At 43.7% G+C, this 22,909-nt stretch overlaps 1 protein-coding gene across 7 annotated transcripts in view; it reads right to left on the reverse strand.

The window, feature by feature from the left end:
• Positions 1-22,909, reverse strand: part of LOC133549560 (synapse differentiation-inducing gene protein 1-like) — a 173,609-nt gene that overhangs the window by 105,887 nt on the left and 44,813 nt on the right. For 4 of the 7 annotated variants that reach the window (XR_009806110.1, XR_009806112.1, XR_009806111.1 and 1 more), the window contains exons 1-2: positions 14,633-15,018; positions 8,027-8,489 (exon numbers count right to left, since the gene is read on the reverse strand). Coding sequence is in view for 4 of the 7 variants with exons in the window: in XM_061895084.1 (XP_061751068.1) it covers positions 8,027-8,452 (426 nt within the window). In the remaining 3 variants the exon portion in view is untranslated. Of the gene's footprint in view, positions 1-8,026; positions 8,490-14,632; positions 15,033-22,909 lie in introns of those variants that run through there. The other 3 variants (XM_061895086.1, XM_061895085.1, XM_061895087.1) reach the window with 2 other exon arrangements.

Below are 22,909 nucleotides of genomic sequence, written 5' to 3' on the forward strand. Positions count from 1 at the left end.
CCCTTGATCGTTGCTAAATCAAAGTTATAGTAATACTTGAAAATCCTTCAAAATGAAATACAGTTCTTCATTTGCAATAATTTTAATACTGAAGTCGACAATTATCAACCTGTACTTGTTGAATTTATGTAACCTCAGATCTAAGAAATCATTCAAAATGGATAGGGATCTTGCTTTGAGAGAAATATATGGAAATACTGTATTGCTGGTGAAATGTTTAAGAAAAGTTGAGCCAATAAGATGTGAACTTTTCAGGTTTACTTTCTGTACTGAGTTGACTTTTGTTACATCACACGTTTGGGGTTGTCCATAAACCAAACACAGTTTGGGTCCCGCTGCCTCCATCCAATTCACTGCTGATGTGTCCTTCAGCAAGACACTTTACCCTCCTTTTCCCCCAGTGCCACTCACGCTGGTGTATGAATGTGAATCAATATCTGCCTACTTATGTCTGCACTTAGCTAGGCTGACCGGACATATCCTCTTCCGGGGTGTCCGGGTAGGGTTTCTCAAATGCCCCAAATGTCAGCGTTTAGAGTAAGGGTTGCGTGCATTCCCAACGTACTTCCAGGGTTAAGGGGGGTCAAAGCGGTGTAGCGGCATGAGGGGGTTGTATATTGTAGCGGCCCGGAAAAGTTAGGCTGCAAGGTATTCTGGGTATTTGTTATGTTGTATTACAGTGCAGATGTTCTCTCGAAATGTGTTTGTCTTTCTTGTTTGGCGTGGGTTCAAATTGTGGCGCATAGTTGTAACAGTGTTAAAGTTGTTTATAAAGCCTCCCTCAGTGTGACCTTTATGACTGTTGATCAATTTTGTCTTGCAGTCAGTTACGTGCGAGCGTTAAAACCGCATACAGAACAGGGCTTGACCATCACATTGTAATTGTGGAAGGAAAAATGTTGCTACGACCGATTGCAGAAAACGCGATAGACAGCGCCGTCATGGCACTCCCTTAATAACGTTGCTATGAACATAATGCAAATAACACTTACTATGGCTGGACAAGAGTAGCAAGGACTTTGACATGAAAAAACTTGCATGGACAGAGCATGAAAAGAAACACAATGACGCCAGGACGACCAACATAAAATGACAAGCTTAAATAGAGATGTGGTGATTGAAAGCAGGTGTGAGACATGACAGGTGAACTGATTGGTCGTCATGGTGACAAAACAGAGTGAGAAAAAAAAAGGAACTTAAAGAGTCCAAAGGTCAAACAGCACCTGGTATTCCTAAGCAGTCTCCCATCCAAGTACTAACCAGGCCAGACACTGCTTAGCTTCAAGAACCAACGAGATCGGGGATGCTCAGGGCAGCACGGTCACACAAAATTATGATCAGACATGACAGAGCCCCCCCATTAAGGACAGATACTAGATGTCCAAAAAACAAAACAAAACAAAACTATGATCGAGAGTCATGGGAGGGCGGGAGGGGGACATGGCAGTGGATCGCCAAACCACATGTCCCCGTATCCAACGGGACAGACTCAGGTGGCGGCGACGCGTGGAGGACCGAAGTGGACGACCTGGAAACGGCCATATCCTTGGCCGACCCCCTTGGCGTGGGGGACGACCACGTAGTGGCCACAACCGTGACCAACGAGGAGGTCGGCATCCCTGGCGTGGTGGACGCCCACGTAGCAGCCACATCCGTGCTGACAAGGAGGCGGACGCGTCGTCATCGTGGCAGGCGATGAAGCTCGGAGTGGCGACAGCGTCGGCGCTTGGCGGTCGGCTTGGGCTTGGCGGTCGACTTGGGCTTGGCGGTCGACTTGGGCTTGGCGGTCGACTTGGGCTTGGCGGCCGACTTGGGCTTGGCGGCCGACTTGGGCTTGGCGGCCGACTTGGGCTTGGCGGCCGACTTGGGCTTGGCGGCCGACTTGGGCTTGGCGGCCGACTTGGGCTTGGCGGCCGACTTGGGCTTGGCGGCCGACTTGGGCTTGGCGGTCGACTTGGAGCTGCCACTGGCGGCGCTTGGCGACGTGGAGCTGCCACTGGCGGCGCTTGGCGACGTGGAGCTGCCACTGGCGGCGCTTGGCGACGTGGAGCTGCCACTGGCGGCGCTTGGCGACGTGGAGCTGCCACTGGCGGCGCTTGGCGACGTGGAGCTGCCACTGGCGGCGCTTGGCGACGTGGAGCAGGCACTGGCGGCGCTTGGCGACGTGGAGCAGGCACTGGCGGCGCTTGGCGACGTGGAGCAGGCACTGGCGGCGCTTGGCGACGTGGAGCAGGCACTGGCGGCGCTTGGCGACGTGGAGCAGGCACTGGCGGCGCTTGGCGACGTGGAGCAGGCACTGGCGGCGCTTGGCGTCTTGGAGCAGGCACTGGCGGCGCTTGGTGTCTTGGAGCAGGCACTGGCGGCGCTTGGCGTCTTGGAGCAGGCACTGGCGGCGCTTGGCATCTTGGAGCAGGCACTGGTACTGGACGTGGACGTGGACTTGGACTTGGACTTTGATGTGGTCTTGGACTTTGACGTGGACGAGGACTTGGGCTTTGACGTGGAATCGGGCTTTGCCGTGGACTCGGGCTTTGACGTGGACTCGGGCTTTGACGTGGACTCGGGCTTTGACGTGGACTCGGGCTTTGACGTGGACTCGGGCTTTGACGTGGACTCGGGCTTTGACGTGGACTCGGGCTTTGACGTGGACTTGGGCTTTGACGTGGACTTGGGCTTTGACGTGGACTTGGGCTTTGACGTGAAGCTAGCCATTGACTTGGTGCTAGCCATTGACTTGGTCTTGGACTTGGTGCTGGACTTGGTCTTGGACTTGCTGCAGGTGGCCTCGCTGGAAGCTGCGGCTTAGCAGGCTGAAAGACTGGTGGAGGTGGCCGTGTTTGCCGCTGTGGCTTGGCAGGTTGAAAAACTGGAGGTGGTGGACGTGCTGGTCGCTGTGGCTTGGCATTGCACTGGGCAGAACCAAACAAGCAACCCCCAGCCCCCCCCCTCAAAGAGCGGCTCCCAGACGCACTCACCGTGATCTGGAATGGTCTTTTGGGGTGGGCGGAGGGAGGTGAGGAGGCGGGCAGAATCATCCCCTTTAAATTGTCCAAATACTTCTTCATCCCCCACCTGGGGTTGTGTGGGCGGATAAAAGGAAACATTTTGTGACTGGGGCGGGGCTTGAGTCTTGGGGGGAAAGGACAGTCCTGGTGAGCGTTTCTGTGAAAAAATGTTCTGGAAGTGTCTGATTCTGGCAAAAAAAGTCATTTGGTGCCGGCTGGTAGACAAAATTAACAGGAAAAAAAAAATTCTTGGTCTATTACCTTAATGTCTGTCGCAGGGGAACTGAATGCTTGCGTCGTTCTGTCAAGATGGGGGGGTCGCAGCTTGCTGCGGGGTCGTTCTCCCAGAAAGGCAGACAGACTACTCAAAACATGGCGTTCTCGTAAAAACATGATTTAATTTTTAACTAAAAAAAGTACAAACAAAAAGCACTCGCAGCGGAGGCACAACTTGGGTAAAGAGATAAAATTAACACGTTAACAAACTATGAACATAATGCAAATAACACTTACTATGGCTGGACAAGAGTAGCAAGGACTTTGACATGAAAAAAACTTGCATGGACAGAGCATGAAAAGAAACACAATGACGCCAGGACGACCAACATAAAATGACAAGCTTAAATAGAGATGTGGTGATTGAAAGCAGGTGTGAGACATGACAGGTGAACTGATTGGTCGTCATGGTGACAAAACAGAGTGAGAAAAAAAAAGGAACTTAAAGAGTCCAAAGGTCAAACAGCACCTGGTATTCCTAAGCAGTCTCCCATCCAAGTACTAACCAGGCCAGACACTGCTTAGCTTCAAGAACCAACGAGATCGGGGATGCTCAGGGCAGCACGGTCACACAAAATCATGATCAGACATGACATGTATAGCTCGTTTGGTAGAGTGGCCGTGCCAGCAACTTGAGGGTTCCAGGTTCGATTCCCACTTTCGCCATCCAAGTCACTGCCGTTGTGTCCTTGGGCAAGACACTTCACCCACCGGCTCCCAGTGCCACCCACACTGGTTTAAATGGAACTTAGATTTTGGGTTTCACTATGTAAAGTGCTTTGAGTCACTAGAGAAAAGCGCTATATAAATATAATTCACTTCACTTCACTTCACACTGGGATTAGTTGCGAATCTGCGATTATTCAAAATGCAACAGTAGATTAACGTGATTAAAAAATGTAATCCATTGACAGCATAACTACTACTCAAGTCTTTGCCCTCAAGTTCCGAGTCAAGACAGGCAAGTCCTGAGTCAAGTCCAAGGTCAAGATTGGAAAGTCCCAAGTCCTGCATTTTGAGTTTTGAGTCCTTTCAGGTCCTTTTAACCACAGAATAATATATTTGCACAGATCATTTGAAATTGCAGGAGAAAAAAATAGTGCTCATATTGCACTTCATAATAGGACTATTAACCAGTCATTTTAAACATTTAACTCATTCCTTTATAGAATAAACACATTTGAAAAAACAAGTGCAACTATATTAATTTGCACAAAAGTGTTAACATTGTATTTCCATGGCAAATTGCATTGTAACTAGTTCCCCAACAGTTTCTATCCTGTTCTTACCTTATCTCATTAATCTCATCTCATACTGTTTGTGTGTTGATGTATGCATACACATGAAAAACATAAATACATGAACATAACAATGAAGAGTTGTGCTTTTTAGATGCCAGGGCCCTATGCAATATGTACACATTTTCTTAATATAGTATACATTTTAACTGAACTTTATTTGACTATGTTTGTCTTTTTGTAGATGGCTAAAATATGCGATGCTGCTGACCGCAGTCTAACGTTATGTTACTGCGTGTGATACATTGACTAATGTAACGTTTTGTATAGGTACCGCATGCAAATCTGCTTAAAAAAAAAATCACTTGACAAAATGTATAAATAAGGTAGCAAACTGCAGTGGACGCAACAGATTACCATGTTTGCAATGACGTTATAACCAGATACATTTTATAAATAGACGCAACATTGGCTGCTGTGACGCGAGAAATTCGGCCGCCATCTTAAAGTGGTGATGAGGAGCCTAAACTAACAGTTGACAGGTAGAAAACAAAGATAATGTTTAGAGTTTTCCTGCTCAAATAAGCGTAAACGGACTGTTGAAAATAGGAATCGAGGGATTACTTGTTTGATGGTGGGCATGGTGTTCCTGGGATTAAAGGCCTCACCTTTTCTCCTCCAATCATATTGCTGGGTTTTGTGGAAAAACAGTTAAATTTGTGTTTCATCTGCCCACAGAACTTTCCTCCAGAAAGTCTTATCTTTGTCCATGTGATGTCAAATAAAACCAAATTGAGCTGTTTGCCTATATATTTGGAGGAGAAAAGGTGAGACCTTTAATCCCAGGAAGACCAAACCTACCGTCAGGCATGGTGGTGGTAGTATTATGCTCTTGGCCTGTTTTGCTGCCAAAGGAACTGGTGCTCTACAGAGAGTAAATGGGACAATGAAAAAGGAGGATTACCTCCATTCTTCAGGACAACCTAAAATCCTCAGCCCAGAGGTTGGGTCTTGGGCACAGTTGGGTGTTCCAACAGGATAATGACCCCAATAAATGTCAAAAGTGGTAAAGGAATGGCTAAATCAGGCTCTATTTAAGGTTTTAGAATGGCCTTCCCAAAGTCCTGACTTGAACGTGTGGACAATGCTGAAGAAACACATCCATGTCAGAAAACCAAGAAATGTAGCTGAACTGAACCAATTTTATCAAGAGGAGTGGTCAAAAACTCAACCAGAAGCTTGCCAGAAGCTTCTGGATGGCTACCAAAAGTGCCTTATTGCAGTTAAACTTGTCAACGGACATGTAACCAAATATTAACATTGCTGTATGTATACTTATGACCCAGCAGATTTGGTCACATTTTCAGTAGACCCATACTAAATACATAAAAGAACCAAACTTCATAAAAATAAAAACATCTGACCAACAAGTATGTGCTCCAATCACTCTATTACAAAAAAATAAAAGTTGTAGAAATTAATGGAAACAAGACAGCCGTGACATTGTGTTCTTTACAAGTGTATGTAAACTTTTAATCGCGACTGCAGCGCCCCAGTCTTCCACAATATTTTGTGTTGTTCATGTGGCCTCTCAGAAAAGTAAATGCCCACTGCTGGCCTGCATTGTACATAACATGTCTTTGTTTGGAGGTTAATTTGTGTATTTATTACTCATACTTTCTTTTGGCACTGAATGTATGTAACTGAAATGTTTGCGTTTGAAATTTGGGAACTGATTTTTTTTTTTTTACATCAAATTATGCTGACAATTTAATTGAAAAAAAAATCAGTGTTTCAAAATTCACTGTATATAAATTCAGTGTATAAAATTTCAGAGTGGGTCGGCGTGGCACGGTTGGTGAAGCGGCCATGCCAGCCAACTCGAGGGTTTCCGGTTTGATCCCCAGCTCCTGCCATCCTAGTCACGTCCGTTTTTGTCCTTGAGCAAGACGCTTCACCATTGCTCCTGATCACTGTGTGAATGGGTGAATGTGGAAATAGTGTCAAAGAGCTTGAAGGTGGGAAAGCGCTATACAAGGATAACCCATTTACCATTTAGAGATGGAATATTCAGTGTATAAAAATCAGTGTTTGCTGTTTGAAAAAGCAAGACTCACTTCTGGTAAAATAAGACTAATACAATCGATCCTGTCTCACAACCATCCAACGAGGTGTCAAGTTTAAAGAGACATGACACGGGTCTTGCAAAACAGCATACAAAAGCAGTTAACTGGGATACCTGGGCTTAACACAACATAATCAATGTTTCAATGCGACCCACTCGATATTTTCAAACTATACAAATGATTCCAAATATTAGAACTTGCAATTTTTTGTGACTTACAAAGTTCTGCTTCTTGCAGACGAGGCGCGAACAAATTTAGTGTCAAATGGAGGCAGAGTTCTACAGCAGAGTTATGCAGAACAGTTACATTATATGACAATGGGGATGCTTTCTACCCTTGGCGTTTGTGTTTTTCCGTGTTTGTTGCATCTTTGTTGCTCGGCTCGATTATAAATGATGTCGATTGAGGAATTGAATTACATGACAGTCAAAATGTACATAAAATGTAGAATGTGGGATTTACAATATTAACTATCAACAATAAAATGTTGAATATTGAGAATAAATGAACATTGCTCCTCTACTTCCCAGACCACTTCCTTGATCGACATATTTTATAATTGAGCAACAGCAACAAATATGAAGCAAACTAGGTGAAAACTAAAGGCAAAGGGATAAAAAAAAAAAACATCCGATTATTCGATATAATATCACTTGAACAGTGATAATGCATCAAGGACTCCGCCCACACTGCCGCATCCTTCGCCTGTATGAAGCAGTGCTTGCTATAGTTACCGTAGTGTTTGGCAAATCTATTAATGACCAACCTTTGTCTTTTAAACAACAAGCTTATGTCTGGTCACATTGTGTATCACAGTTATTTTAACTGCATATCATCAGACTTTATTTATTTCTACTTTATTTATATAGCGCTTTTTCCTGACATGTAGTACCTCGTATGACAAAAGTGCAGATTTTAACAATTGGAATCATCTCTATAGTTTGAAAACATCCAGCGGTCCGTGTTAAAGTGTTTATTATGTTGTATTATGCCCAAGTACCACAGTTCACTGCTTTTCTTTTATGCTGTTTTGCAAGACCTGTGTCATGTGACCTCAAATTTGACAGTTCATTGGCTGGTTCTAAGACAGGATCTATTGATTCAGCCTTATTTTACTGGAAGTGAGTCCTGCTTTCGGAAGGAGCAATTTTTTATACACTGTTTTTTTCACATCAAATTTTTTTACACTGAATTTTTATACACTGATTTTTGTTCCCGCTGAATTTCTTTACACTGATTGTTATACACATCATTTTAAAACATTGAATCTTTTTTCAATTAAATTGCCAGCATAATTGTATGTACAAAAAACTGTATTACAAAGAAGCTTTTGTAATAAAGACAAAATTAACCTCCATACCTAATTGTCGCCACCTCTCACCTCATACTCAGGAACTTGCTCGTCCTCCACGTCATATGATACCGTCTGGATCTTTACATCCTTCTCTCCTTGTGTGCTTTGGTTCTCTGCGGAGTCCTCGCCCAACACCGCGTCCTTACTCTCTGTGAAGGTGGTTTCAAAGATCTCGCTCTTGGAGTCTTTGCTGTGGAGGCTGACGTTGTCCTTACACAATATCAAGTTTGGTTTGTAGAAGGCCTCCACCGCAAGATGAAGTGAGGTGGCGTCTAGAAACTGCTGAGACTTGTGGTCATCATTAGTCCCGCTGTAGTAGTAGCTCACAAGGCTGTCCTCATGGTACCGCTGGGTTGGGTAGTCGCCACGGTAACCCTGCACGACATGTCTGTTGCTTTTGTCGAGAAGAGGATTCTGGAGCTCACTGAGACTCTCCATGGTGGTCCTGCTCATACTTACGGAGCCCAAATGGAGTTATGGAATGTGTAAGCTGCAATGACAGCATAATGCATTATGAAATTTCCAAAAAATACCATGCACTGAAATAGATTTAATTACAGAAGTACCTCTTCCTGTTTGTCAATATTCAACTTACACACGCCAACAAGACTATGCAAAGAAATCCCCATCTGTTGTGTGTTTGTCTAGGTGTCACACACATTCACACACACGCACACACACACTCACACACACACACACACACACACACACACACACACACACACACACACACACACACACACACACACACACACACACACACACACACACAATATAGTCATCCATCCATTTTCTGCCGCTTGTCCTTTTCAGGATTGCAGAGTGTCCCTTTCAGGGTTGCAGAGGGTGCTGGAGCCAATCTCAGCTGCATTTGAGCGGTAGAATAAATTACTACATTAACATAAAAACATTATGTACAAATTTTAATTAAAAACTTATTAAAACAAGTACAATGCGCAGTAGAAACAGTTTGTAGATCCTTTAAAATATAGCAGTGAGTGTGCTGCAGTCAGGTTACTTGGTCTGTCGACTAGAGATGCGCGGTTTGCGGTCTCATCCGCGGAGTCCGCAGATAAACCGCGGGTCGGGCGGTTGACATGACGAAAGAATAGATTTTAATTAGATTCGGGCGGGTGGCGGTTGAACCATTCGGAAATATTTGATATACATGGTTCTGGGATCGGTATCCTTTGCCATTCAAAGAGCCATTTAAGACCCGTATCATAAAGCGAAGAAGACAAAGGGAGACGCTATTATTCTCTTGAATGACTGCCGGCAGTCACCCAGATAATAAGTATTAGGGCGTGCTATGAAGCCATTGGCTTTGTCGCCTTCTACAACATGTATGATCTGCTTGTCAGTCCAGTATCATGTTGTGTGTGGCTTCCGCGGCAACAAGCACACGACTGCAAGGCATACTGGGTGACACAGGGTACACTAATGGTTGTGATATAAACAATTTTAACACTCTTAGTAATATGCGCCACGCTGTGAAGCCACACCAAATAAGAACGACAAACACATTTCGGGAGAACATCCTCACAGTAACACAACATAAACGCAACACAAAAAATACCCAGAATCCTTTGTATTCATGACAGGTCCTGACTATTTTATACACCCCGCTAGCAGCAAACCCCGCCACCTCCCCATCCCCCCCATGCGGCAGTAAGGTGGGCGGGGTTGGGGGCGCGGGGTGTAAAATATATTCAGGATTCGTCACGGATACAAAGGATTCTGGGTGTTTGTTGTATTGCGTTTATGTTGTGTTACTGTGAGGATCTTGTATTGTGTGGCTTCACAGTGTGGCGCATATTAGTAAGTGTTAAAGTTGTTTATATCACAACCATCAGTGTACTCTGTATCACCCAGTATGCCTTTCAATCTTGTAAGTGTAATTGCGGAAGCTGCACATAACATGTTGCCGGACCAACAATTGGTTCGTACATGTTGTTGAAGGTGTCTAAGGCAATGGCTTCACAGCACGCTCCAATTGTATTCATTACTCTGTGAAAAAGGTTTAAATAGCTATGTGACTGGTAAAGGTGGCCGACCTCTGATGTATTTCAGCGGGCGGTTGGCGGCTGGGTGCGGTCCTGATAAAATGTTGGTTCGGGTGGGTGGACTGCTGGTGGGTGACGATTTTGGTGATGCGGTTGCGGATTATATAATTGCCTATCCGTGCATCTCTACTGCCGACTCACTTACATAGCTGAAAATGTCAAATATATACAGTAACCTGATACATATAATGTTTACACATTGAAGTTTAAAACAATATGTTTTGGGAAAAATACTTACTTGTGCAGGTGTACCTAATTTTGTGTCCCGTTTGTGGTACCCGGCCTGTATTTTTCAACACAGTCTGCATGAATAAATTATGCGTGAATGATAAGGCTGCTTGTTCCAAACTACGTCTGGGCCTTATTAAAAACAAAGATGGCAGAGAGTATATTAGATGCATTCAATTAAGACAGTGTTATTTGTCTTCCTTACCAAACTGTGCAAGAAAAGACAAAACAATTACTTTGAAATATGTTTGCTAACACTATACAGTAATTGCTCTTATAATGTATTTAATTTGTAAGAATTCAAAATACCAGTATACCACCAGTATGTTAAAACAGGGGTGTTTAACCACTTTGACCTCGGTCCCAACTTTTCCACTACCTACTGTGGCCCACCCAAATATTAACAGCAAATTTGTAATATTACTCTTAATTTAAAGAGGAAATGCACTTTTTGGGGACATTTGTTTATTGTTCAAAATAATTATAAGAAACAAGAACTCATGTCTTTTTTTTTCTTTTTTTTTAAAGATTTCAAAGATGTTTAAACAAACACTTGTTTTAGAGAGCCCTCTAAAACAACTTCAAAACCCTCCATCAATGTTTTATATACATGCTGCAAGTGTGTGTGTATATACATATATATATATATATATATATATATATATATATATATATATATATATATATATATATATATAGGGGGCAAAAAAGTATTTAGTCAGCCACCAATTCTCCCACTTAAAATGACGACAGACGTCTGTAATTTTCATCATAGGTACACATTAACTGTGATAGACAGAATGTGAAAAAAATCCAGGAATTCACATTGTAGGATTTTTAAATAATTTATTTGTAAATTGTAGTGGAACATAAGTATTTGGTCAATAGCAAAAATTCAACTCAATACTTTGTAATATAAACTTTGTTGGCAATAACAGAGGTCAAACGATTACTATAGGTCTTTACCAGGTTTGCACACACAGTAACTGGTATTTTCGCCCATTCCTCTATGCAGATCTTCTCGAGAGCAGTGATGTTTTGGGGCTGTCGCCGAGCAACACAGACTTTCAACTCCCTCCACAGATTTTCTATGGGGTTGAGGTCTGGAGATTGGCTAGGCCACTCCAGGACTTTCAAATGCTTCTTACGGAGCCACTCCTTCATTCCCCGGGCGGATCTTGTCATGCTGGAAGACCCAGCCACGTTTCATCTTCAATGCTCTCACTGATGGAAGGAGGTTGTGGCTCAAAATCTCACGATATATGGCCCCATTCATTCTTTCCTTAAGACGGATCAGTCGTCCTGTCCCCTTAGCAGAAAAACAGCCCCAAAGCATGATGTTTCCACCCCCATGCTTCACAGTAGGTATGGTTTTCTTGGGATGCAACTCAGTATTCTTCGTCCCCCAAACTCGACGAGTTGAGTTTATACCAAAAAGTTCTACAGTATTTTGGTTTCATCCGACCACATGCCGTTCTCCAAATCCTTTGCGGTATCATCCATGTGCTCTCTGGCAAACTTCAGACGGGCCTGGACATGCACTGGCTTAAGCAGGGGGACACATCTGGCACTGCAGGATTTGATTCCCTGTCGGCGTAGTGTGTTACTGATGGTAACCTATGTTACTTTGGTCCCAGCTCCCTGCAGGTCATTCACCAGGTCCCCCCGTGTGGTTGTGGGATTTTTGTTAACCGTTCTGATAATCATTTTGACCCCACGGGATGAGATCTTGCGTGGAGCCCCAGATCGAGGGAGATTATCAGTGGTCTTGTATGTCTTCCATTTTCTGATAATTGCTCCCACAGTTGATTTTTTCACACCAAGCTGCTTGCCTATTGTAGATTCACTCTTCCCAGTCTGGTGCATGTCTACAATTATTTTCCTGGTGTCCTTCGACAGCTCTTTGGTCTTGGCCATAGTGGAGTTTGGAGTCTGACTGTTTGAGGCTGTAAACGGGTGTCTTTTATACAGATAACGAGTTCAAACAGGTTCCATTAATACAGGCAACGAGTGGAGGACAGAAGAGCTTCTTAAAGAAGAAGTTACAGGTCTGTGAGAGCCAGAGATCTTCCTTGTTTGAAGTGACCAAATACTTATTTTCCACCATAATTTACAAATAAATTATTTAAAATTCCTACAATTTGAATTCCTGGAAATGTCAATTTTCACATTCTGTCTCTCACAGTTGAAGTGTACCTATGATTAAAATTACAGACCTCTGTCATCATTTTAAGTGGGAGAACTTGCACAATCTGTGGCTGACTAAATACTTTTTTGTCCCACTATATATATATATATATATATATATATATATATATATACATACACACACACAATAGTAACACACGTGTTCATAACAATATGTAATATGATACAAATGTACTGTATTATGGTCATTATAATCATTTCCGTGACTGATTTCTGCAGCGCTTTTATTTCCGTTTCGTTACTGATTTTCAGCAACAAATATGTATTCCCACTTCCTGGAACAAAGGAGTGTGTGTGTTCTAATCAAGGGAGACTTGGTAATTGACAACATAGACGACTGCTTTTGGACAAACGAGGATTCACAACCTTATCTTTTTGAAGCTGAACATACAGATGATGAACTATTGCTTCCAAAAGCTAGCACAAAGGAAGGGTGATACGTTGGGGCAGATGGAATCTGAGAGAGAGAGGTCAGTGTGACTCAAAGCTGCAAAATGTGGAACTTGAAGCCATGCTATCTCGACATAAATTGAGTGCGTTCCCAAATAAACCGGAAAAAACTTCCCCGCCGAGCTGGACCAACGATTAACTGTCCATCGAGTGAGTCACACTTGAGTATTGTACATAATACACACAGCCCATCACCGTACAGTGGCTGTCTGGCTAACTGTGTACAAACAAAACATGATACCAACGCGTGCCTATGTGTTACTACGCTAGAAAAAGAGTTCCTGAGTGTTCACTCTTACAGCTTGGTTATATGTAGTTTGCGGAATCTTTTGATGTTTTTTAAATGTATTTTTAAAGTGATTTAGAGGTAGAAATGATTGATCCCATTGGCTGCCACATAAAATATGTTAGAAAGTGTCCCTCTAAATATTGTAAATGATAAGAAAAATTCAAAAAAAGTAAAGTTCACCTTTAAATAATATTTAATAATTAAGTCTAACATACCTCCATTTTACAATATGGTCAAAATAATATGAAACCATATATTAATCCCAAAGATTATTAATTATTTAACGCATAAACTTTAGGTTTAATTCAGGCTAATTAGAAAAATAAATACTAAACAAATATATTGTGTAGAAGAGACTCATAAACAACATACACAAAATATTTTTATAAAATTATGTGCTAAAACAAAAAACAATAACAAAAAAGTTTCTTAAATAAACTGTTAATAAAATGTTAGTGCAAATGAAAATACTGCTTCACAACTTTAGTCATACTTTTTGTGGTTAATAAACGTATCTATGACTTTAGCTGCAGACTTTTGTTTGATGGAAAAGGTTAAGCTAATGTTAAATATATGATATATTTTAAAACGTATCCTATTTAATATAAGGACTGTCAGCAGAAAAACAATATGTCTGACAATAAATAAATAATGCCTAAAATGTATAAAATGACATGAGCAAACTAAATACCCTATACCTTAAATACTGAAGCACTTATCGGTTCATAATGGTAAATCATTTATAAAAATATAATTAAACAACTGCAAATTACTCGCATTGAAAAACAATCAATACCAACAAAGACGCATTTAAAACCACTAATGCCTCGACTATGTGTTTGAGCTCATGTGTACTGAATAAAGAACAAGGCAGATACACACATGTTCCGGCTGGAGAAGCGTGAATAATGAGGACCACAATGATGTATCTGAATGTGAACACAGGCACGCGTGTGCACACGCACACACACACGCCAGGACTCGGAGGCTCACTTATCTTGGACTCTTGTGTGCGCACCTTGCATTCTGAGCCACATAACACAGCCTGCCATTACACACCACATTACACAACAAAAAAACACATCCCACGAGCACAAATTATCCATTAGACAGTAGAAGATGTGCACTTGGTAAGTGTGTGCGTGTGCGTGCGTACTGTACGTGAGTTATACATAATACATGCGCTCTCTGCCATCTCTCCTCCGGTTCTTGTTTATTTACCTCTTTACCACACTAACAAACCAACATGTAACAATATCACATCTGATTAAAAAAACAGCCTGTACTCCACAATGCAAGACTGTATTGTTGGATTTGATACGTTACAACAACAACAGGCTATCGTGGGGCTTTTCTGTCATTTTCCGAAGAGGAACATGATGAGTAGTCTCTCACCTTGTCTCAAATGTCCTCCTGCATCTTCACTCAGCATCCTTCCTCAGCGCAACTGACGGACTCGCCCGGTTCTGGTCCACATAGCGTTACTTCACATCATCAGTTCGTGAAGAAGCTGCCATGCAAGATGCAGCCTTCACTTGAACCACGTTTCTCCGCGTGTGCGATGTCTGTGAGTGTGCGTAAGAGCGCTGTGGTGCGTGCACGCCGACAGCTCCATTTTTACGCACAGCCCACGCTGTGACCGGGCGGCTCAAGAGGATTTAGATGAGAACCTTGGAGCCGAACTGAGTCCAGGAGGCTGCTGGTTTGCTGTGATGTCAAAGTCTACTCGATGAGACGGTGGCTTTCCTCCCGGCTGCTGTTGCATCATGTGCTTTTTACGCATCAGTGCTCTGAGGAAAATGTGGGAGGCTGATCTCCACCAAATAAATCGCAATCATTACCTCAGCCAAGGTGGTTATGGATACCTTTTTAATGTATCAGCCAATATTTTCCAATAATTGTGGCGTCATGTATAAAACACTTTAAAGTCCATTGTGTTTATTATTACGTCCATCCATCCATCCATCCATCCATCCATCCATACATCCATCCATCCATCCATTTTCTACCATTTGTTCCTTTCGGGGTTGCAGGGTTATTAAGTACAAAGGGAATAAGCGGTAGAAAATGGATGGATGGATGGATTCTATCGATACCGATACTAATATCAATATTCCTTATCGATACCTGTATTCATCAGTACTCTTATCGCAACGATATTATATGTACTGTAGTTGGTGTAAATACTGACATGAACAAAATGCATTTTTATTACCATTTTTATTGGCCCCATTATTATTTTTGTATTATTGAAGCGTCCAGAACAGGGGTCTCAAACTCAATTTACCTGGGGGCCACTGGATGCAGAAACTGGTTGAGGCTGGGCCGCAAGAAAAGATTTCTTAAAAAATCTAACATGCACTTTTTAATGAATTCACCATCTATGAATGGCTTTCCCGCCCCAACATACTTGCCAACCCTCACGATTTTTCCCGGGAGATTCCTGAATTTCAGTGCACCTCCCGACAATCTATCGGTGCAACCATTCTCCCGAATTTTTCCCAATTTTCACCCGGCCGACATTATTAAGGGCTGCAGTGACTGCACTGCCTTTAAGGTCCTCTACACCAGTGGTTCTCAACCTTTTTTCAGTGATGTACCCCCAGTGAACTTTTTTTTTAATTCAAGTACTCCCTAATTTCCAACTAAAGCATTTTTGGTTGGAAAAATAGAGATAAAAAAGTAAAATACAGCACTATGTCATCAGTTTCTGATTTATTAAATTGTATAACAGTGCAAAATATTGCTAATTTGCAGTGGTCTTTCTTGAACTATTTGGAAAAAAAAGATATAAAAAACACTAAAAAACTTGTTGAAATCCCCACCTAGTACCAACCTCATCACGTCCGTTGTTTCCTGAGCAAGACCCTTCACCCTTGCTCCTGATGGGTGCTGGTTAGCGCCTTGCATGGCAAGCTTCCTCCATCAGTGTGTGAATGTGTGTGTGAATGGGTAAATGTGGAAGTAGTGTCAAAGCGCTTTGAGTACCTTGAAGGTAGAAAAGCGCTAAACAAGTACAACCCATTTATTTATTTATTTAAACTGCCCTCTTTGGGGATTGTAATAGAGATCCATCTGGATTCATGAACTTAATTGTAAACATTTCTTCACAAAAAAAGAAATCTTTAACATCAATATTTATGGAACATGTCCACAAAAAGTCTAGCTGTCAACACTGAATGTTGGATTGTTGTATTATTTTTTCACAGATTATGAACTTACATTCATATTTCATTGAATTTCATATTCAATAAACATATTTTTAAAGAATTTATGGATAGGTGTTATTTTTTAAAATGTTTTTAATAAATCTCACTTGTCTTTTGGTATTCCTTCGAGTACTTCCAGGGGTCCGCTCACCCCCTTATAGAGAATTACTGCTCCACTAATTGCCATCGCGCACGCTTTTTTATCTCACAACCAACGTGCCGGCTCCGTGTCATGTTGTGTGAGACTTGTGCAGAACAACGTCAGTGGCTGCAAGAAGTACTTGTTCAACAGCCATACAGGTCACACTAACGTTGGCCGTATAAACAACTTTAACACTGTTACAAATATGCGCTACACTGTGAACTGACATCAAACAAGAATGACAAACACATTTTGGGAGAATTTCCGCACCCTAACACAACTTAAACACAAGAGAACAAATACCCAGAACACCTTGCAGGGCTACAATATACTGTACAACAACTCAACTGATGCAAGTAGGGAGGGTGGGAGTGTGGGAGGGTGGTGGTAGCGGGTGTGTGTATTGTAGCCCGGAAAAGTCAGGGCTGCAATGAATTGTGGGTATTAGTTCTGTTGAGTTTATGTTGTATTACAGTGCGGATGTTCTCCTGACGTGGAACGTCACGTCACTGGGGGGGAAAGAGCCTGAGCTAGTGCGCGAAGTCGAGAAATTCCAGCTGGATATAGTCGGACTCACTTCGACGCACAGCAAGGGCTCTGGAACCACTTCTCTCGAGAGGGATTGGACCCTCTTCCACTCTGGCGTTGCCGGCAGTGAGAGGCGACGGGCTGGGGTGGCAATTCTTGTTGCCCCCCGGCTCAAAGCCTGTACGTTGGAGTTCAACCCGGTGGACGAAAGGGTAGCCTCCCTCCGCCTTCGGGTGGGGGGACGGGTCCTGACTGTTGTTTGTGCTTATGCACCAAACAGCAGTTCAGAGTACCCACCCTTTTTGGGAACACTCGAGGGAGTACTGGAAAGTGCTCCCCCGGGTGATTCCCTTGTCCTACTGGGAGACTTCAACGCTCACGTTGGCAACGACAGTGAAACCTGGAGAGGCGTGATTGGGAAGAATGGCCGCCCGGATCTGAACCCGAGTGGTGTTATGTTATTGGACTTTTGTGCTCGTCACAGTTTGTCGATAACAAACACCATGTTCAAACATAAGAGTGTCCATATGTGCACTTGGCACCAGGACACCCTAGGCCGCAGTTCCATGATCGACTTTGTAGTTGTGTCATCGGATTTGCGGCCTCATGTTTTGGACACTCGGGTGAAGAGAGGGGCAGAGCTTTCTACCGATCACCACCTGGTGGTGAGTTGGCTGCGATGGTGGGGGAGGATGCCGGACAGACCTGGGAGGCCCAAACGCATTGTGAGGGTCTGCTGGGAACGTCTGGCAGAGTCTCCTGTCAGACAAAGTTTCAATTCCCACCTCCGGAAGAACTTTGAACATGTCACGAGGGAGGTGCTGGACATTGAGTCCGAGTGGACCATGTTCCGCACCTCTATTGTCGAGGCGGCAGATCGGAGCTGTGGCCGCAAGGTAGTTGGTGCCTGTCGGGGCGGCAATCCTAAAACCCCTTGGTGGACACCAGCGGTGAGGGATGCCGTCAAGCTGAAGAAGGAGTCCTATCGGGTCCTTTTGGCTCATAGGACTCCGGAGGCAGTGGACAGGTACCGACAGGCCAAGCGGTGTGCAGCTTCATCGGTCGCGGAGGCAAAAACTCGGACATGGGAAGAGTTCGGGGAAGCCATGGAAAACGACTTCCGGACGGCTTCGAAGCGATTCTGGACCACCGCCCGCCGCCTCAGGAAGGGGAAGCAGTGCACTATCAACACCGTGTATGGTGCGGATGGTGTTCTGCTGACCTCGACTGCGGATGTTGTGGATAGGTGGAAGGAATACTTCGAAGACCTCCTCAATCCCACCAACACGTCTTCCTATGAGGAAGCAGTGCCTGGGGAATCTGTGGTGGACTCTCCTATTTCTGGGGCTGAGGTCGCTGAGGTAGTTAAAAAGCTCCTCGGTGGCAAGGCCCCAGGGGTGGACGAGATCCGCCCGGAGTTCCTTAAGGCTCTGGATGCTGTGGGGCTGTCTTGGTTGACAAGACTTTGCAGCATCGCGTGGACATCGGGGGCGGTACCTCTGGATTGGCAGACCGGGGTGGTGGTTCCTCTCTTTAAGAAGGGGGACCGGAGGGTGTGTTCCAACTATCGTGGGATCACACTCCTCAGCCTACCCGGTAAGGTTTATTCAGGTGTACTGGAGAGGAGGCTACGTCGGATAGTCGAACCTCGGATCCAGGAGGAACAGTGTGGTTTTCGTCCTGGTCGTGGAACTGTGGACCAGCTCTATACTCTCGGCAGGGTTCTTGAGGGTGCATGGGAGTTTGCCCAACCAGTCTACATGTGCTTTGTGGACTTGGAGAAGGCATTCGACCGTGTCCCCCGGGAAGTCCTGTGGGGAGTGCTCAGAGAGTATGGGGTATCGGACTGTCTTATTGTGGCGGTCCGTTCCCTGTACAATCAGTGCCAGAGCTTGGTTCGCATTGCCGGCAGTAAGTCGAACACATTTCCAGTGAGGGTTGGACTCCGCCAAGGCTGTCCTTTGTCACCGATTCTGTTCATAACTTTTATGGACAGAATTTCTAGGCGCAGTCAAGGCGTTGAGGGGTTCCGGTTTGGTAACCGCAGGATTAGGTCTCTGCTTTTTGCAGATGATGTGGTCCTGATGGCTTCATCTGACCGGGATCTTCAGCTCTCGCTGGATCGGTTCGCAGCCGAGTGTGAAGCGACCGGAATGAGAATCAGCACCTCCAAGTCCGAGTCCATGGTTCTCGCCCGGAAAAGGGTGGAGTGCCATCTCCGGGTTGGGGAGGAGACCCTGCCCCAAGTGGAGGAGTTCCAGTACCTAGGAGTCTTGTTCACGAGTGAGGGAAGAGTGGATTGTGAGATCGACAGGCGGATCGGTGCGGCGTCTTCAGTAATGCGGACGTTGTAACGATCCGTTGTGGTGAAGAAGGAGCTGAGCCGGAAGGCAAAGCTCTCAATTTACCGGTCGATCTACGTTCCCATCCTCACCTATGGTCATGAGCTTTGGGTCATGACCGAAAGGATAAGATCATGGGTACAAGCGGCCGAAATGAGTTTCCTCCGCCGTGTGGCGGGTCTCTCCCTTAGAGATAGGGTGAGAAGCTCTGTCATCCGGGAGGGACTCAAAGTAAAGCCGCTGCTCCTCCACATCGAGAGGAGCCAGATGAGGTGGTTCGGGCATCTGGTCAGGATGCCACCCGAACGCCTCCCTAGGGAGGTGTTTAGGGCACGTCCAACCGGTAGGGGGCCACGGGGAAGACCCAGGACACGTTGGGAAGACTATGTCTCCCGGCTGGCCTGGGAACGCCTCGGGATCCCCCGGGAAGAGCTAGACGAAGTGGCTGGGGAGAGGGAAGTCTGGGTTTCCCTGCTTAGGCTGTTGCCCCCGCGCCCCGACCTCGGATAAGCGGAAGATGATGGATGGATGGATGTTCTCCTGAAATATTTTTGTCATTCTTGTTTGGTGTAGGTTAACAGTCTGGCACATATTTGTAACAATGTTAACGTTTTTTTTACGGCCACCCTCAGTGTGACTTGTGTAGCTGTTGATCAAATATGTCTTGCAACATCACACGTGTACTGCTCAGCCAAAGGTGACATTCAATTTGGCTTGCATGCTGTCTACAGAATTCAGAAGATTGTAAGAAATGTGCTGTTACAGCACTCCATGAATAGTGTTGATTGTGTAAAAATTGGTCTTGGTTATGGGAACTCCCATAAAAATCGAGATTGTTGGGTAGTATGACGCTTTCAAGATCTGTTCGTATTAAACTCGCGGGCCGCACATACATTAAACTGTCATATCATTAAATTTGTCATATCAAAGCGTGGGCCGCAAAACAACGTCTCGCGGGCCGCAATTGGCCCGCAGGCCGCATGTTTGAGACCCCTGGTCCAGAAGAACTGCACACAACGTCTGACGCTCTTTTTTTGAACTTTTGTTGACCAACCTAACGCAGCATGTCTTTCCTCGTCTCCTAATTCCGCAACAACACGTTCTCCTTATTATCCAGATGTGGTACGTTCAAGACCATGGGAATTCTGCACATCAACCAAACACGAATACTGACATCAACACCAACAGGTCGTTACATTATTATTGAGTCCTTATTTTTGATTATTCTAAACTGATTATCAGATCCCAGAACTGGGCAATGTGGAAAATGTCAATAAATCATTCAATCTCGATTAATATCACAATTAACGGCTGTTAAAACTGACAACCCGTCAGTTTTAAAGAATCTGTATGTTATGTTCGGCCACCCGGATGAATATATAGTTTTGAGTTTTAAATCTTTTTGTGTTTCTCGATAATTTTTTAGACTCTTCCGATCGCTGGTTTGTGCACTTCCTTGTTTTGTCTGGTTACCTTGGTTCTTACATTTGTCCCACCTGCTCTTGTTTTTACGCGCACCTGAGATTGATTGTTAGCTTGTGTATTTCAGGCCTGCTTTCGAACTCAGTTCAGTCTGGATGGTTTGTTTGCTACATGCAAGACGCACGTTGGTTCCTCTTCTTTGTAGTCTTGCCTTAGCTTCGCGTGCGCTCGGCATGTCTATTTTTGGACACTTGAACTCGATGCTTGTTAGCATTAGCTACTCGTGTGTTCGGCAAGCCTTTTCTTTTGTCAGTTCTGTACCAGTGTTATTTCATTTTTGTATTAAATCAAGTCTTACCTGCAACTCCTGCCTGTCTTGGTCCTCATGCATCCCTGGGGTGACAACGCGCATCCACAATGTGTCGCCAACGGGTCACTGTACCCCTTTTGGTTAGTATTCCTATTTATTTTTTGCTTTGCATTGGGGTCCTACACCTGTTAAGTCGACCGTGACACTGACCTCGTAGAACGGCTCACAAAAACATTTATGGCATGTCCGCAAGGCTAACTTGTTGCCATCTATGAAAGCTTGTATTACCTTGTATGTGTGGGTATGGTTTAATTAAACTCCTCACTCATCAAGCATTTTCACGTAGGTCCTTGGAGGCAAAACGTTTGGGCATCCCTGATTTAGACTCTCGTGTGGTGTAGATCATTAGAGCCTCTGACGTCTGCTTTAGCCTGATCACTGATTGTATAACAATCTGCTACAGCTTTCAGGTAATGATTAATCTGCGTTTATACACGATTAAGGTAATCATTCTTGTGCTTAACGTGTTACCTTTACAGCCCTTAAATAGATACAACAATCTAAGGCAATGTGTATGTACAGTATATATATATATATATATATATATATATATATATATATATATATATATATATATATATATATATAGGTCATAAAATGAATGCATCTGCCTCACAATACAAAGGTCCTGAGTAGTCCTGGGTTCAATCCCGGGCTCAAGATCAGGGATCAAAGATGGCGTCAGACAGATGACACAAAAGGAAAGGCAAGTGACTTGAAACGAGAGGAGTTATTTTTCAAACTAAAACATGCAATTCTCAAGACAGAAAAAAACAAGACAAGACTTCCTTTACCACGGTGTGACAACAGGTGCGATTGAAACTACCATGTACATCCATATTAACAACATATAAAAACATTGATATCTGTAAAATTAAACGTAGAAGAGAACTATAAGATATCCATCCCACAATGATTTCATCAATTCCATATTGATATATTTTTGATCAATCCACACACCTTTACCGATTGAGCAATGTTATTGAGAAAGCTCAGACTTCCAAAACAACCCAAATATTTGTTAAATAGTCATAAATCCTCTAACTGTTAGTGTTTGTGTATGTGCAGTGTCAATCATGGACCAAATTGCACCATATTTCACTTGCAAATAGACCTTTTTGGTTGTCCCAATGTATTTGTTATAAATCAAAATTCGGAGGATAGCATTCTCACCTGACCAAACAAACGCTACAATCAAAACACTTATATTAAAGTGTGTGTTTGAACTAAACCAAACTTGATGAACACATGTTAGTTTAGATCTTACAAAAGTACAATCCTCTTTAAAATATTCATACATGTATAGAACGTATCGACTTCTTCGACATTATCAGATCCGGTTGTAACTTGTTAATGTGGGATCTTAGTGCCTTTGGGTCACTTGTATACAGAAGAAGATCACTGTCTGTGCTTTGAGCTGGGAAGATGCTCTTATATGTTACTTTATAGTCGGGTTGACATTGTAACTGTGATGATACATGGCATTGTGGACTTGAAACGATTTCTGTCAGCAACTTTTTAAATGTGGTTGCACTTTTATAGACCTTTTAAAAATACCTCCCAAATATCTGCAATGTCAGAAAAAGAAAAAAAGTTGTATATGGTCACTGTAGCACAGCAAAAACGTTGACATTTTTCCTTTTCCCTTCTCTGCCTGAC

Source organism: Nerophis ophidion, linkage group LG03, assembly GCF_033978795.1.
Source record: "Nerophis ophidion isolate RoL-2023_Sa linkage group LG03, RoL_Noph_v1.0, whole genome shotgun sequence".
Classification (NCBI taxonomy): Eukaryota; Metazoa; Chordata; class Actinopteri; order Syngnathiformes; family Syngnathidae; genus Nerophis; species Nerophis ophidion.